General features: G+C 36.8%; 1 protein-coding gene across 4 annotated transcripts in view; it reads right to left on the bottom strand.

Annotated features, from left to right (window-relative positions):
* ATP10D (ATPase phospholipid transporting 10D (putative)) overlaps positions 1 to 16,815 on the bottom strand; it is a 38,630-nt gene that overhangs the window by 21,141 nt on the left and 674 nt on the right. For all 4 annotated transcript variants that reach the window (XR_012055581.1, XR_012055580.1, XM_072928142.1 and 1 more), the window contains exons 2-10: positions 16,493 to 16,669; positions 8,807 to 9,116; positions 7,835 to 8,029; positions 6,696 to 6,900; positions 3,612 to 3,697; positions 2,335 to 2,441; positions 1,469 to 1,600; positions 524 to 651; positions 129 to 381 (exon numbers count right to left, since the gene is read on the bottom strand). Coding sequence is in view for 2 of the 4 variants with exons in the window: in XM_072928142.1 (XP_072784243.1) it covers positions 129 to 381; positions 524 to 651; positions 1,469 to 1,600; positions 2,335 to 2,441; positions 3,612 to 3,697; positions 6,696 to 6,900; positions 7,835 to 8,029; positions 8,807 to 9,072 (1,372 nt within the window). In the remaining 2 variants the exon portion in view is untranslated. The remainder of the gene's footprint in view (positions 1 to 128; positions 382 to 523; positions 652 to 1,468; positions 1,601 to 2,334; positions 2,442 to 3,611; positions 3,698 to 6,695; positions 6,901 to 7,834; positions 8,030 to 8,806; positions 9,117 to 16,492; positions 16,670 to 16,815) is intronic.

Genomic DNA, 16,815 nt, shown 5'->3' with positions numbered 1-16,815 from the left:
AATCTTCCATGGTGAGAAACAAAACCAAGTAAGCATGACTTCCTTCCACAACAAGTAAAGAATATTTAGTTCATGGTATCAAATATGTTGGAAAAATGATCCAGGTGAACAAAGATTTAGTGTCTTACCATTTTCCTCATGGCAATACTCCTGTCCTGCAATGGTGCATCTCCGAAAAACCATCTTATTTTCAGTGAGGGTTCCAGTCTTGTCAGAGAAAATATACTGAATCTGGCCAAGGTCTTCAGCAATATTTAGTGCTCGACACTGAATAGTTGAGTCTGTTTTCTCATAGTAAAAATCAATGTCATTCTGTATTAAATAAATTTGTCCCAATTTGACAATCTCAATAGAAACATAGAGAGAAACAGGGATCAAGACCTACCAAAATAAAAAATATAGGGATTAAATAAAACCAAAGTCTCTGGCCAGTTACAAACATGAAGTGCCTCTACTAAAGCAGAAGAGCCACTTCAAGGGTACAAATGAGATCAGAATATGACCATGTTCAAACACCAGTTACCTGTAATAAAATGATCATTGTCCAGAACATATAGAAGCCTGCTAATGTTGGAGGACTCAATTTCCCATCTGGCCCGGGGATGTTAAAAAAAGGTACTTCTGAATACTTACTTGACCAAATTCCATGACCTTGAAAACAAGAACAAGATAAAGTCAATCAGTTTCATTTAAAGTGTATCACAGCTCAGGGTTGCTGTGTTAGCTCTTATACTCTACAGTTCTTTCTAAGATTTTAAACTACAATTTTATATCTTGGGCTTTTTCCCAACAGGAGTCCCAAGGATCAATACATACATGATCTATCAACAGCATCTATACAGCACACCTCAGAAACAAAGAATTATTAACTACACTTCACAAACAGTTTTTTCCCCTCCAAAAAAGCCCTCTGGCAATTAATTTTGTTATCCTTGCTTGTCCAGGTTTTAGTCTACTAGTGAACACATAATCATGTCATCATTTTAAAGCGTAATCTGAAGAAGTTTTATTAAAGATATTTTTACCATTTTAAAAATTTTTAACATATTTTAAACACCTTTATGATCTGTCAGAAAAGTCAGTCTGTTTAGATTTAGTCAAGTTAATAATTTAATAAATCCCTAAAATATCAAGTAAGTACAACTCTAGTCACACTAGGTCTGTGTATATGCATCTCATGTTACCTGAAAAATCCTAAGAGAAAGTAGGAGTTTTGCAGAACAGTAAGCAAGAAAAAAGATAAATTGAATGGAGAAACAGGTTCTAGACCCAAAGACTCACATCAGAAACACACTTTTTAACTACACTCCAGATCAAACATGACAACATGAACTTAAACCTCACAGAACTCCCAACTTTCAGGAAATTACATATGGATGAAGACTGACAAAATCAGCCCCAAAATAAAACACTAACCACTGTAGGCTGAGAGAGGAAAATAGCAGGAATCTGAGTGATTCTCACTTACCTACTGCACCAGTTAAACACATCAAAAGTAGAAGCAGAACACACCAAAGAATATCAGTGTTCACTTTTCTTTCCAATTTACTGCGCTTGTAATGAGGGCCGCTGTTATTCAGCATAGCTTTAGTTTCATGACCTGCAACCAAAAAGGAGATTGAAATTCTCTAATAACAGGTATCACAACTTCAAGTGCTTTATATTCTAAAGCTTTGGGAAACAGAATATTTCTATTAACTAATATCTGAATAGCCATTATAAATATGAGCAAATAATATTCTCCTACAATACATGAATTCTGTCCTAAAGAAAACTGAACAAGTTAAATCAAAATCTGTCATGTATACATTAACTTTTATTAGCTTACATTAACTATATTCACTAATATTCTTTCCTATAGAAACAACATCATTCTTCCATAGTATTTCTATGATTTTCTACAAAACCCTACACCTGTGTTACAACTATCTGGCTGTATACATCATACCAGTAAGTGTAAAAACTTCTGTCCTTTCTACAAATTGTAGAGCAGAACTAGAAGAACAGCACTAGCTTCAGTTTTGGTTAAGAAAAAAGTCCTAAGCAAGTCATGCATTTCCACGTGTATTTCAAAATCTTAGTTTACCACTGCAACTAACAAGTTGAGTTACAACAGATCTGCCCTTCCAGGAATAATCAGAGGGATCAGTTTTTACTGTGAAAACAGAAAAAACCTTAACCCAGATATGCATTCTTAACATTCCTAGCTAAGGCTGCCTTCTGCTGGATTCAAGCTTTTACTCTCCCAATTCCCCTTTGTACAATACTGTTTCTTAGGACATACAACTATCTTGTTTGCAAGGCAGACTGTGAAAGCCAGGGCAGTTCACTAACCTGCATATACCACTATGCCTACCACAGCTTCTGTGTTTCTTACTGTGCATCCTCGGAGCAGTAAGTTTTCCTTGCTAAGACCCACTCGATCCATGTTTGAATGCTCACTGTAAAAAAAAGCACCTCATGTCAGCTGTAGGAATCCAGCAATTACCAGCCAGGCTTTGCAAGACCATTAGGAACAGCTTTCCCAAAGAAGATGCAAGTCACTGACTGCCAACCTGACACGTCTGATAGGACTTTTCAAATGAATGGAGCAACATGAAAGCAGATCATCCTAGAAAATCAGAGCATGTGGGCACTCCATTACAATTTTTTTTGCATTTGTAAGCCGAGCATTTGTCATCTGGCATATGACAAGTAGGCAACACTACTGAAAAGGGGTCCAAGACAAATACTGGAAATCTAAAACCGTATCCTATTTGGATTAGCAGCATCAGAAAATATTTGAAAAGAATATAAAATGTGAGCACCATCAATCCAGAGGTATACTTCCAGTGCAGCCAGGCCTACTCTTTGTCAAGGTGCTTCCTCAGAGGCTAAGATTTATATGTATTTATTTTTATTCTCAAATATCTAATGTGTCAGTGTGCAAAGGGAAAAATAAAGACATTCTAACTCTCAACACTTGACAACAGGTTACCCCATAAAACAGTATTTTGTTTTCCTATTATATGTCAAAAGCCATAAACATGTAAGTATCACAAAATCATAGAATGGCTGGGGTTGGAAGGGACCTTAATGATCATCTAGTCCCTTAAGGTCCCTTCCAATCCTAACCATGAAGGAAACTAATAACATAAACCCAGCCTGAAGAAAAGACAGAGATAGGCACACTGGTCAAATGGAGTTTGATCAACTGACTGAAGGTTACACAAAACAAATCAGAGTAGAAAAGGAAGCCAGTCCTTCTGATTTCCAATTCTAAGCAAAGCAGCTTGCAGTCAGGCCATGGTCCAGATCAAATACTATAGATACCATATGTTATGAAGAGGAGATTTAAAATAGCTATTTCAAGTATGAAGTTTGCAAAACAGCCTGAACTAAGATGTTGAAAATATTTAATACAAAATAAAAAGCGTCAGTGACCATCTGCTGCTCAGAAAACCCTTCTGGAGCTCTGTCTGTTGCGCTGCACTCAGAAGCGCAGTGGTGCAAACTGACCTCCATCCATACCATTATTTCTTAAAGCAAATATTACAAGATCTCCTAAAATTAGTAAGAATGCCAAAGCAAATTACAATAGTTTAAAGAGACACCAAGAGCCACCTACTTACACAAAGCCTCGGAAACAACTGAGGTCATTGTTAGGACTTTCACACTCAATTCTACTGGAAAATTCTTCTGGATCAATTTCAGAGACCTAAAACCATGGGAAGGGAAAAAAAACCCCAGAGAACTCAGACAAAGTGTGATAGAACTTAAAAACATCGTAAATTTAGAGGTTCAGATACTAATATCTAACAATTCAGCCTCTAAACTGTAGGTTGCTGGTGGTGTTGATGGTCTCCTACCCAGATTTAGATATAATAAATCAGATTTACATACCATAGGACTTCCTAGTAAATATTAGACACTGTCAAGTATCACTTCAATTGCTGATATTTTGAGAACACAGGAAAGGAAAAAAATGGATAGAAGGACAAGGAGAAATTAAAAAATGCAAAAGCAGTAAGAACATCTGAAAGGCAGAGATTTCTCATAGATTTTTCTTATTATATGATAATGCAAAAACTAAAAGAAGAGACAGTGTCTTCTCTGCAAGCAGAATTTCTTGCAAACAGATTTTTTTTCCCAATACCATGACCAGGATGGCTTCCATGCTAACACAAAGCAAGCAGGTAGAACTTTGCAATGATATTTGATACTTAAAAGTACCAAAGAAAGGGCTAGGGCTGTTATCAAAGACCGGAACTACATATTGCAAACAAAAAACAGGTGAGCTCTTCAGTGAAAAGTCAATTGAAACAAATCTCCTGTATTAATAAGAATGAAACATGACAAGAAGTAAGAGAAAAGCCAAAAGCCTCATCTTTGGAACTACCTGCTATTGCAACTTAATTTCATTTAATGTCATACGCTTCTAGTCTCTACTATAACATAGGCTTGTCTCTAGTATAACTGAGTCATTTTCAAGCTGAGTACCTGCCACTAACTCTTTGGAAAGTCATTTGTTCTACTCTTTTTAAAAAACCCCAATGACCAATTTAAGATTTCAGACTCCCAAGCATAATTCTCTAATTCACAGGTGACATCGAATAGTTCTTTGACATAATTACATCTTTACACGTAAAGACATAATTACATTACTAATTCTCTGAGAAGGCAGCGTGAAGCTGGATGACTTCACACTGGCAGAACAGCAACTGTGAACTTAAAACACAATCCTGTAAGTAGAATTTGAAACTCAAAAGACATCATATTGTTATAAGTACTTTGTTAGCTTGATTGAAATACATTTTTGCTATGTTTTGCTGTATTGATTTGTTGCACTGTATTTACCTGAAGTAAATATGAACGCAGCCTTTGACAAGGAGATACATTCAGACTCTTTGCAAATTTAGATAACTGTGAAAGACCTGTTAACTGACCCTTCTCATGTTGATTTGCATTGGAGGTACAACATTTCTGCAAGATGTTATAGACAGAATACTTGACTGATGCTTCACAAGGAATTTGCACTGCACACTGATTACCCAAATAAGAGCTACTCTCAAAGTGAAATAGCCAAAGCAGTCAGTTACTTTCTTCTACCATCTGGAAACATCGAAATACCTACTGCTGGTAGAGCTTCTTGCAATATACCTTGAAAGAGCAAGTACTGAAACTCTGGGTGTAAGCTATAGTGGACACAGCTATCTACATTCTGCCAGCATAAAACAGAAGTTACAAAACCTATGTCCAAAAGCAGGTGTCTTGATATGGACACTCAGATCTTCCTGGACTATACATTTATTTGCTATATTTTTTCATTATAATAGTAATTTTGGCAAAGCAAATACTGAGAGTAGAAGCCTTTGTACGTTATTTCTTGAGAAGTTTTCCTATGTTTCCTGGTATAAAAGAGAAGACTTTTGAAAATAAAGAAATCAGTCTCTTTCTTGAATGGAACTCAAAGCAGATCTTGATAGCAGGAGCTGTTATGAGAACTGGGTCACCTCAGTATGCTGTAAGCCTGAAGAACTATTAGAATTTTGCTTTATGTAATAATATGTATTTTAAAAAGGATCAAACAGTCCTTCCTGCCTTCCTGTTTTAAGATTAAATAAATAAATAAATAAATAAAAAACAGAAGTAAAAATAAGAGCAAGCATGTGACTGCTAGGGGATAGGAAACAGCCTTGTTCATGGATAACACATCACATCTCTGGCATTACCACACGCACTAAGTAATGGCACTTAGAGACAACTTCTCACTTCCTCACCCCGGCTATAAATTCAGAGGCAGTTCAGGGAATTTTATCTCCAGAGGACTAAACTGTCGTTATGGACAACACTAAAGCTCCCTGCTGTTGTTTTAAGCATGGTGTTTCAGCAGCAGAATGGAACACTACAGAAACGTCGGGATTCTTTAATCTTTTAATATTGCCTTTTTTGTTATCAGCCTCCAGCATTCTGGCTGCTAGGCATAATATTAAAATATGATATAGAGTAACAAAGTGTCGCCCTGATTCTTGAGTTTTCTTAAGCCTTCTGAATTTACATTCTATTGGGAAACTTTCCCACACAGTTTCTGTAAATAATGTATTGTTTTGCATTCCTTCATGGGGGTGGAGAGACTTAATGTACTAGTGCTTTGTCCAATGTCTTCGGAGAGGTGGCCCGTTCACTCTCCAATCCACTGTCACCTTTGGAGAAGTATAAAAATTGGAGTCAGAAAATAAACGCTCTTCTTTTTTGCCTTGCAAGGTAGCAATTGGCTCGCGTTTGCTTTCTCGTGTCCTATAGCGACAACAAAGTGCTTGCAATGTGAAGAAAGGGTGAAAAACATAGTATCTGCTCTGCTCTCTAGGTCTTCATATAGCACAGAAATCCCTTCTAAAAAACTCGAATTTCTCACCTATGACATGTTATGCACCATAAGTAACTACTTGAGGTTTACCTAAATTGTTAATTTTGCTGGTTTTCATCACTTGAAATAGATCTGTCTTTCTCTGGGCTATGTGAACATACAAAGCTTTGCTCCAAAATCATTCAAGCAACAAATTAGAACTGTGTTACCCCTAGTACATTGATTTTCAGATGGGGATTACTGACCTACCATGAATTAGGCACTCTAGAGGGCTGAGTTGTTTGGATTTTTTTAGTTTACCACCTGTCATGTCAGCCTTCTTACACCACTAGAAAAGCACAATTTTCACCTGTTCGGAATATCCTCTCACCACCTGTCTCTGCTTTAGATTGGTTTCTCCATCAAGGCCTGCTGTTTCAATGTAACAGATCCCATCTGGGTCACTAGAATATAACAGCACCATGTCAACAGGAATGATTTCATTACGTGAAAGCCGGACAAAGTCCCCAACATTGACATTTTTCCAGCACTCATCTATGTATTTCTTCTCTCTCCTGTAATACATAGAAGAATAGTGATTTTTCACAAATGCATAAGCTGAAACTGAGAAAAAACTTACAGGTTCTATTTGTGATGGCTCCTACAACATATCAAAAGTGACATTTTCCAAATACTCGTTTTCCCACATGGAAACAGAGCATGCAAAAAAGAAAAAAACCATTCACTATGCTTCCTTTATCTTTGTATTTTATGTATTGGAATATCCTTTTATGACAGGTATAAAGGAAAAATAATTACATGGGCAGCACTCATACACATACTTAGAGAAGTTTTTTGGTGGTTTAGAATATGATGCATTCCTGTGTTTTTATCATCCATGATAGTGACTGCCTAGCAGACTCCCTGGCTGTCTTGTACCCACAGTACGTAACACTGCAGTCCTGCACGGTGCAATACAGATGGTAACACTCATACTGAACTGTGTGATGCACTCACATAGAAAACGGCCTTGTTCTCTTTGGGGAAATGGTATTGCACTATGAGTACAACATGATGCCATTAATAAGTGATAAACTAGCAGCCATTCAATTTCCATGAAGCCATTTTAGAAGAATTAAAAATATACTTTTCAAAACAAATGCTATGTACAATAATGCTTAACTAGTCAATGTACCTTGGTTAATACCATACAAACACATTCATGACCTCATTTGCCTCAAGCAATTTTTTTTTTTGCCGATTTTACACTAATATAATAACCATTTAACAAAACTGATGATCGAGTTGCAGTTAGTCTGAGTGAACTGATCTAAATAGTCCTGCTTTGAGCAGGGGGTTAAGACTAAATCACCTGCAGAGACCTTTTCCAAATTACATTATTTTATGCTTCTAAGTATCCAGAAGGTAAGCAAAAGTTATCCCCAATTCTTTCATATGATGGTCATAATCTAATAATAACAATAAACCACAAACACTCTTGTCTCTTACCTGCTATATACCTTGGTTACTAAGTTGTTTATCTGTTTATCCATTTTGTACCTTGAGTAATCTTCTAGGCCATCTTTCACTGCAATAATTGTCAGAACCCCTATCAGAGGTAACATTGTAATTTCTTTTTGGAAGGCTTCAACCAGAGGAACCCAATTTAGGACAACCAGAAATAGGAAATATAAATTGGCAACTCTGAAACAAAGAGAAAACACAGGATTTAACTGTGTTTTAACCATTTAACAGGCAATGGTCCTTTTTTCCCCACTTCATGCTATATAGACATTTCAGTTATCAGCGATTTATCTTTTCTTCACCTGCAATTTGAGGAATAACTATCCAGAACTCTGTTTTTACTCTCCAGTCAACAGATTACTTAGCCACACAGTTGTTTAACATACATTATCAGATAATGCAGAAACTGAGAAATTCCTGTATTTTCAAAACTGTCCTCCAAGCACATGTTTTCCATAGTGAGGCACTGATGAACTTTGCACTCTCCAATTTCCAGGTCCATTAAAATTAATTTTATCATCTCTTAGGGAAGATGACATGTTTTAAAAAGGAAGCCATCCTGTAACCTCCTTGTGCAGCTTGACAGATCAGCAGTTCTCCAAGCAGAAGGAAGATGAAAAAAACTGGCAAGACAGAAAGACGAGGGAAGGGGAAAAAAACATTTGCAGGAAATAAGCTGAAAATCCCACTGTCGATTGGTGTGTGGCAGTGCTCCAAGGGCAAGGAATAGTTCAATAGTCCAAAGAACAGAATAAGCGGAAAGTACGTAAGCTAAGGAGAAATGGATTAGCTCAACAATGATGATGCTCAAAAAACTTTGGCCATATAAGATGTATCTTTCAGAAGTGAAAGGTCAGCTGGAGGAATAATTTTTTAATACATACTAACACACACAAATGTTTAAATAGAAGGATTCAACTTCAGATGAATTACCACAATCACAAAGGAGTTCCTTACCTGTGAAATTGTTCAAATAAATTCCGTGGTAAAAAAGTCAATAAAGTATACCTAGTAGTCCGTATTTTGTTGTTCATGTACAGTTTTGATAATTTTTCATACTCTTCTTTAAAATGTCCCAAACAGGGTATTACTACCCTATGTTTGCCAGTAGTTTTTGACAATTGATAGCACTTGCTACTTGAATTGTTGCTGCTGCATTCTCTGCCCTCTGTTGGTATCAGTCGCTGCCAGCGGTATCGGGCCCAGCGGATGGGATCTGCCATTGCACCTGGAACACTTTACATATAGTCCAAGGAGTGTAATATCTCTAGAAACGTTTGAAAATACAGCAAGTTACACAACAATTCTGTAAAGGCTTTCAATAAAAAGTCACAGCTACAGTTTTGAATAAGCCTAGGGAAAGAATTAATTTTCATAATGAACCTAACCCAGACTGTTAATAGGTTATGTGAGGTCAGAAGTTTTGCTTCAAAGACTGAATTTATCTGAATTTCATCAAACCTTTCAGGATTCTATAATTTGATTACTCTGTTTTAAATGCACAATATTTTTGTAATAGTAGTCCACCCACCAGTTTCTCATGCTGTAGCATGGTGCAGAAAAGGAGACAAGCTGCTAATTCTGCAGAGAACAGCATTTTGAAAGGAATCCTCATCTCAGACACTGCAGTCCATGCTGATGGTTAACAAACCTTCTTATACTCAGAAGTCAACAATTTGGTAATAGGCATCTGGATACAGCCTCCTACAAAGTGAGGACTTGCCAGTGAAAGGCAACCAAACTTCTTCCAGTGAATTAGAAAGAGGTTTGAGAACTTTTAACAACTGACAGAGGATTAATAAATTCCATGTCAGTGCTCCTTTATCCACCTAGCTAAGCTTTAGCATTCTACCCAGGAATTTGTTTTCCTACAGAGAGCCAAAGCTCGTAGCTATAGGTGATACTCACTTATAGCTATACATGTTGCTCACTTTATCAAATCACGCAATGCAGTCAGAAAAGGCCTTTAGTAGAAGCTCAAAAGTGCTGGCTTTTATAATGAAGTTTTTTACAATTTGAAAGTGTTAACTAATGGTTGCTACATTTCTTGTATTACTTCTTCCATAGAACAGTTAATTGTATATTTATTTAAAACTATAAATTGCATGAGCCCAAAATCATCAGTATTTCTCGCTTTGGGTTACATTCCTACCAGTAAGATCTGGTATCTTACTACCTGCATAGATTCTAGCAAAATTTTTGACTAAAATCTCTTTCTAAATTTCCACACAAAAGCTGCTTCTAAATCAAACTAATCCCTACTTTCATTTCAATCAATTCATGTGTATGTATCAATTCTGTTCATGTGGTATCTTTCTCTTCTGAAAAATGCCACTCTGTCCTGTTCAGATTGCTCCAAAATGTTGCTCTAAATAGTAATTTTCCAAACTATAAACTTGACTATTTTATCCACACTGTCTTCTTGTACATATCTTCCTTGATTCCTCTATTACAACTGCAGAATTCTTGACACATGAGCACAATGCCTTCATCAGGTCCTCTAAAAATTGGGTACTATTCGTATCTCCACATCAGTCCATTCTGTTCTGAAAAAGGAGATTCTTGAAACTTCCTAAAAAGCCAGGATGTCTGTGTCACAGCTAGAAAGCTTTTCTCTAATGGTTATCTGGTCTCTTCATCTCATCAAATTAAGATGGGACATTTTTGTCTTCTCACCATTAGATGGAGATAGCTATTGATAGTGATGGTGTCTTGGAAGACTGTAACCATGTATATGAAAATCATGTTCTTTAGAAACCATGACCTGCACATGAAGGAGAAGAAAAAAACACCAAATCCTCTATATAGCATTTCCTCTCAGCATCCCCTGGCAGTACCCTACTGTGCTTCCAAGGCCTTTCTTCAGTGCTCCCCCAGACATCCTAAGGGACCAGTCTGAGGAAAAGGCTTTCCTTTTTTTCTCAGAACCAAACACTCTGGTCCCAGTAATTATCAGACTACCAAAGGTTGCAAGGGAATGCAGCTACATCTGTGACTTCTTAGAGAAGCAAGAAAGAAGAAGTTGTGAAGATTTCTTAAAATACATGGCATCCTCTTATTTTCACAGAATGCGGCATCTTCTACATTTGCTTCCTCTAATCCTACTGCCTGGGAGAAGTACTGAAATTTAAAGAATTTTAAAAGATGATTGGCCAAAAAGAGGTAGGTTGGGGGTTTTTCCCCTGCAATCACCAATTTTGGCAGTTCAATGACTAAAAAACCCCCAAACTTATGGATTTTGGATGGCATCCTTAAGGCTTGGCCATTTTGAACAAACATCAAGTCTCCTTAATTGTTTCTGCTGCTACAAATCAGTAATTTTAAAAATGATTTTGTACAATGGAAGGCCTTTTCAAATAAATGTTTGCTTTAAATATAACTATGCTGGATTACCAGGGAGAGTTTTACCATAATTTCTTCTGTTAAATTTATCACTCCTTCAAGCTTTCATCTTTAGCATGAATCATACAGGGTGTGTCAATTAACCATGCCTTTGCCCAATAATTTGACATATCTTTACACACTGTTATAGTGTACAATGTCCGAGGAGCAAACTTAAGTAAGTAAATGCCAGGAAATTTCACAAGATGCCACCAGCCAGACACCTGACAGCAGGTTACATTTGTAGTGAAAATCATGTTTGTTTTCATAAGACCAGGCTAACAAACATCTGATACTGATGAAGAAGGCAGGAACTCTTTCTTGATCTCCCAGGGCTAATGGGTATGCAGAAGCTTAAACAAGAGACCCTGTTCATTCAGCAAAAATTATATAGGCAAAATAATCTATAAAGCTAAAATACACCTCATGAATTTCAAAACCTTCTAAATTCTATTTATTTTTGGTTTACATAATCTATTATCTTTTCTAGCATTTGATACCCAGTGACCACTATTTCTAAAAAATAAAGCAGCTGGGAAAGCAGGGAGGAAGAACACTGGACATTTTAACATGACAGCATGTTAAGATGGAATTCCTCACCACTGGATGAGGAGCTATTCGTTTAAACTGCATATGCAATGCTGCTGAAGAGCAGTCACCCCTCACCACACACATATCCTCTATGACTCCTCACACAACTCCAAAACCTCTGCCCCACCCTTCCTCAGAGAAGCAGAGCTTAAAAAGGAACAGGAAACATCAGATTCAGTTCCATGCACTGCATGTTTTTGTCAGAACCTCCAGTATTCTAATGTAACTACTTCTAAGAAAACCAAAGATTGTAGGGATGAGAAATAACTAACACAAGCTCGCCACACTGGAAACATTGTATGAGAAGTAACAAATAATCTCCTATGATCAGAGAGGTGAATCAGACAATTAACAGATATCCTGGGAAAAGAGTATCTGGATCTCATCCTCTGGCATAATGCTCTCTGACTCACCTGAGATTTGACTGAGCTACTAGTTTGCAATTTATTTTTTCAAATAATTTGCATCAGCATTTTAAAAAGCACTTTTGATGTTTCAAACTTCAGAAACCTCTTTTGCATTTCTTAACTCAATTTTGAGTAATTTTATTCTTCTTCATCAATAAATTTGCTTCATAAAGTATTGAACGTATTTTCTGTGGTCAGAAGGAGTTTCATCAACTTCATGTTAGACATTTTAGAGGGTAAAGTAACCAAATATCAAATAAAAGCTATTTTAAACAATTTTTTTCTCTGAGAAATTCATTCCCTTAAAACATTATTTGACCCTCTTATCATGTTATTTTTCATAGTCAAGTTTTGAGTTCCCCAGCTAATGTGAACTTAAAGCAGAAATACAAACCAGCAGATACTTGAAACACTGGCAAATGATCTACAAGATGTGTTACTCTAAGCACTATTTTTAGAAGTTCATTCCTAAAACATATGTTTATGTTTTAAACCCCCAGGAATAATGTTCCTGTATTTGAAAACAGGAAGCCTAGATGATCACATGGTAAGTTTTGAGGACAGTCTCACACAAGCTAGCCTGTCCTCATTTTCACACTATACACTGTTCAAGTAAACACTCTTGATCTTCCTAAATGGAAACAGCTGATACAGAGGCAGTTCAGGTGTGTCTTACACTCAAAAAGGGAAGTTCTTGTAGTAAGCTTACTAACTGTTACTAACATAATGATAATGATGAATTGTGGAAGGCAATTATATGACACTGGATTTATTTAATTTCTTTTTGCTTTTTTCTTACACCAGTTCCTTCATGTGATCTGATTCTTTCCTCTTATAGTGTAGAGATATGAAAAACTGGAGGGACCAGGCATGGTTAACAGGAAATAGCTGGCTGTCATACCTTTGTTAAAGCAAGGCACAATAACATCATTTTAACTACAGGACAGATCAACACTATACACTCTCCAGCCTATATAACAATAAAAACAGGCTTTAAGAACTCTCTGCTAGTGGTAATGCTAAGAAAATCCCTTCTTTAAATGGTCTGTACCCTGGAAGAAGGGCCTTGAATCATAAAGCCCCATATAAGCATTCTTTTGTAGGTGTATTTCATGTCTGTATGTTGTTTTCTTTTCCCATCACTTCCCTTCCACTGTCTTTTGCAAATTCTGTCAGCTTCTGATTCTGTGAAGTATCACCTGCATATCTGCATGCAAGCCTTTACTCATACCTTTCCTGGTGGGGGATGGAGCTGACACTAAAAATTCCTTAGTTCCAGTTATATATATTGCCTTTGGCAAATCACTTAGCAATCCCTGATCTCTCTCATACTAGATAATTTCTTAAGATCATCAGCAAAACAGATGTGTAGATAATTTAGCCTGTATTTATCCTGCTCTGGAAGTGCACCTTACTATTATGTTGTGGTCATTTGCTCAGGAGGAGTGTGTTACCATCTTCCCTGGCTTCTCCTAACCACTTCCTCCCTTCTGACAACATCCTTCTCTTTTCCTGTGATCTCCAAATAATTAATCCTAATTTTTCTTTCAGAAAATTCTTTGTTAAATGTACTTGGTAAATGACATATTTCACAAGAATGCCCCCCCAGACATTTGACACATGCATGCTTATGGTGTGTGTCTCTATCCTGTTGCTTCTCAGGCAGTATGCAGTAGGCTTTTATTTGAGCTAGTTTCCAGGAGGAAGTAATAAATCAATTGCTGGCAAACAGAAATGCAATTTAAAAAAAAATCATTCTCTTACCTGAAAAATTTCTACAGCACCTACAAGGGAAGCAGCTCAGACAATAAATCTCCCCCTTAGGTCTAAGGTTCTGGGTGACCAGGGAATATAAAAAATGCTATCCTAGATGGAAGTCACACTATACAATGGGGAAGAGTGGATCATCCCAATCCACACAACAGTTCCATTTAAAACTCTTAGCAAGTGTTACTGCACAGGTTCACTACACTACACTAGCACTTTCATCACTACACTGAGAGAACCGTACAGGATAAATTAAAAATGCCTCCTAACCATCTTTTAAAGCTCAGAAGCTAGCAGAAAATGAAGAAGCTTCAGGGAACCAGGGCCTGGAGATTAATTTACACTCTGAAGAACAAATACTTTTTTTCTCCTAAGGTTTGCTACTTTCTCTGTAACATGCAATTTCACAAATTTGTCACATGTTTGCAAGCCAATAGGAAATCACCTGAGACATTCTAATATGCCAAATAGATATAGATAAACGATTTTTGGTGTCAATTTATGGGACAAACAGCGAAAAACCTGCAGGAATCAAAACTTCAAATTGAGAAAACGATGTAGTCATTTGCAACCATATATTCAGAGATATATTTATAAAAGAGGTGTAAGAATTCTTGAATTAAGATGGAAGGCAGATGTTAGTATGAAAAATCAATTGCTGCGGCAGTATTTAGCCATGTACTCCTACCTACAAAATCTAAATTAGCATGGGCAGCACTGAAACTTTGCAAGCCTTGAAAAGCCTTGGATCTTAGAAAGGAAATTTCTTGGTTACGAGTATGTTAAGCCAGCCGTCAACTGCCCTTCACAAATTAATAACTATCAGCAGGATGCATTAAAACCCAAGACGTGCCAAGGCCATGACACAGGGATGGGTGCAAGATAACTTAATAGTAAACCATGCAGTAATACTGGTTAACATAATACAGAGTAGAAGCAGAAAAATATAAAGCAGTATAAAACCAGAAAATCTCCTTCATCTTGGGTAAAGTTATTTAGGATGCTAATCAGATCTTGTACCAACAGACACAACCAAACCATACACTACCAAATTTTAGGTTTAAATTTCAGATGAAATAGTTCCAAAATAAATCTGAGGACTGCTGGAGAGTGATCATCTGTGAAAATATTTTACATCCTTTTCTCCATCAGAAATGTTCTGCTTTATGCCCTGTTCTCATGTGCCACATAGGTCTCAAAACTGTAAACCAAAACCTTGCAGTTTAAGTCTTACTCTTTTATGACTGTCTTTCCACACAGGTATATCTTTAGCTTATAATGGTCAAGCAGCATTTAGTCACTACAGACGCTCTGCTATGTGCGAAATTCACATGAATTTCACAGTTAGACTAAGGTGTGGACCATGTTAAGAATTTATATTGGTGTTCATCTAATGCAGAAGAATGTGATTTTACTTTTTTCTTTTTGTAGCTGTGTACACTCCTATGCTACCATAAATACTTTAAGAGAAATGGATCCATATCGGCAGTATTACTGATTTTTAAAGGGCCAAAACTTTTTTGTGTGGATAAGGTCTTGCATATTCATTGAAACTTATACTGAAAGTAACCTATTAAAGCAAGAAACTGTACTTGAGTTCCTAAAATTCTACAATCCTAGATGAGGTGGTTTCTGGCTAATTTTTTCTATTCTTCTGGTTTACTAAGACACCTACATTATCAGCTATTCAGAAGTTCCATAAATTCCAAGGCATCCATTGAGGTTTTCAGGTCTAATGCTGCAGGGTTAGAGAATTTTTGACAAAACCAACTCTTGTACACCCTCAGGAAGACAATCAGATTTGGCACAGAGCAATAAAACCTGCCTACTGCTTGGGGATATATTGACAGGAATAACCTGTGAATCCACTTTAACCACTAGAGACTTCCTGTAAGACTCTAAAACATACTCTTGAGATGTTATTTCAAACCTGAAAGTGAGAAATAACCTACAATAATTGAGGGCTCAACTACAAATGTGTATCTTTAAAAAGTTTTTATTAATAAAAATGAAGCCAAAATACGTAGAAGCCTAAAAACAAAATATGCAAAGAGTTAAGAATGCTGAAATTCTGACCCTAGTAACCCCAAAACTATCTAAGAACTAGAGAATCACTGCAGTGAGCAGCTGCACCGTGTTAAATGTTAACACTGAAAAGAACTGTTCTCACTTCTGACTTCCACTCCTGGAAGTCAGTCAGAGTAAACTCCTTCATAATGAGTCTGGTACTTACTGAACCTGGTTCTCACTGATCTGCAAGACCTTTTACTAACTCAAAGATTTCCCAATCCATCATTACAGCTGTGAAAGTACTCACATTGGCACAACCAAGGTGGGACAGGAATTCTGATTAGAGAGTATCTTTGAGTACTCAGGTAAAGCACTTGGCCCCAGTTCCAGTCTAGTTTTCATTAAAACATATATCAGCTCTGGTTATTGCCTTTGTCATTCAGATCACCCAGGGTAGTGGCACTTAACAAAAGAACGTGATCCTCACCTGTCAGTCCTACCTTTTGCTCCTGTAAGCAGTAAGTGCCCACACACTAAGTGTAAAAATTCAGTCTCGAGCACTGGCTTCAGGCCAGCTCTGGAGTCACACAGAAGAGCTAAGTTCATTCAATTCCACTCCAGTCCTAGGTAAACCACTTAATGCCCTCTCTGCTGGACACCACCACTAATGAAAACAAGAATAATGATAATTCTGTTAACTTTTGGTGATGATATGAAGATAAGTATGTTTTTAAATAAGAGATTTGTCAACACTATGGTCATTGGGGAGACACAAATATCCTATAAGTATTGTTTTTAAGTATTAAAATA

This window comes from Taeniopygia guttata, chromosome 4 (genome assembly GCF_048771995.1).
Source record: "Taeniopygia guttata chromosome 4, bTaeGut7.mat, whole genome shotgun sequence".
In the NCBI taxonomy this organism is placed as follows: Eukaryota; Metazoa; Chordata; class Aves; order Passeriformes; family Estrildidae; genus Taeniopygia; species Taeniopygia guttata.
The sequence above is the reverse complement of the archived record's forward strand: the minus strand, read 5'-3'. Positions and strand labels throughout refer to the sequence as shown.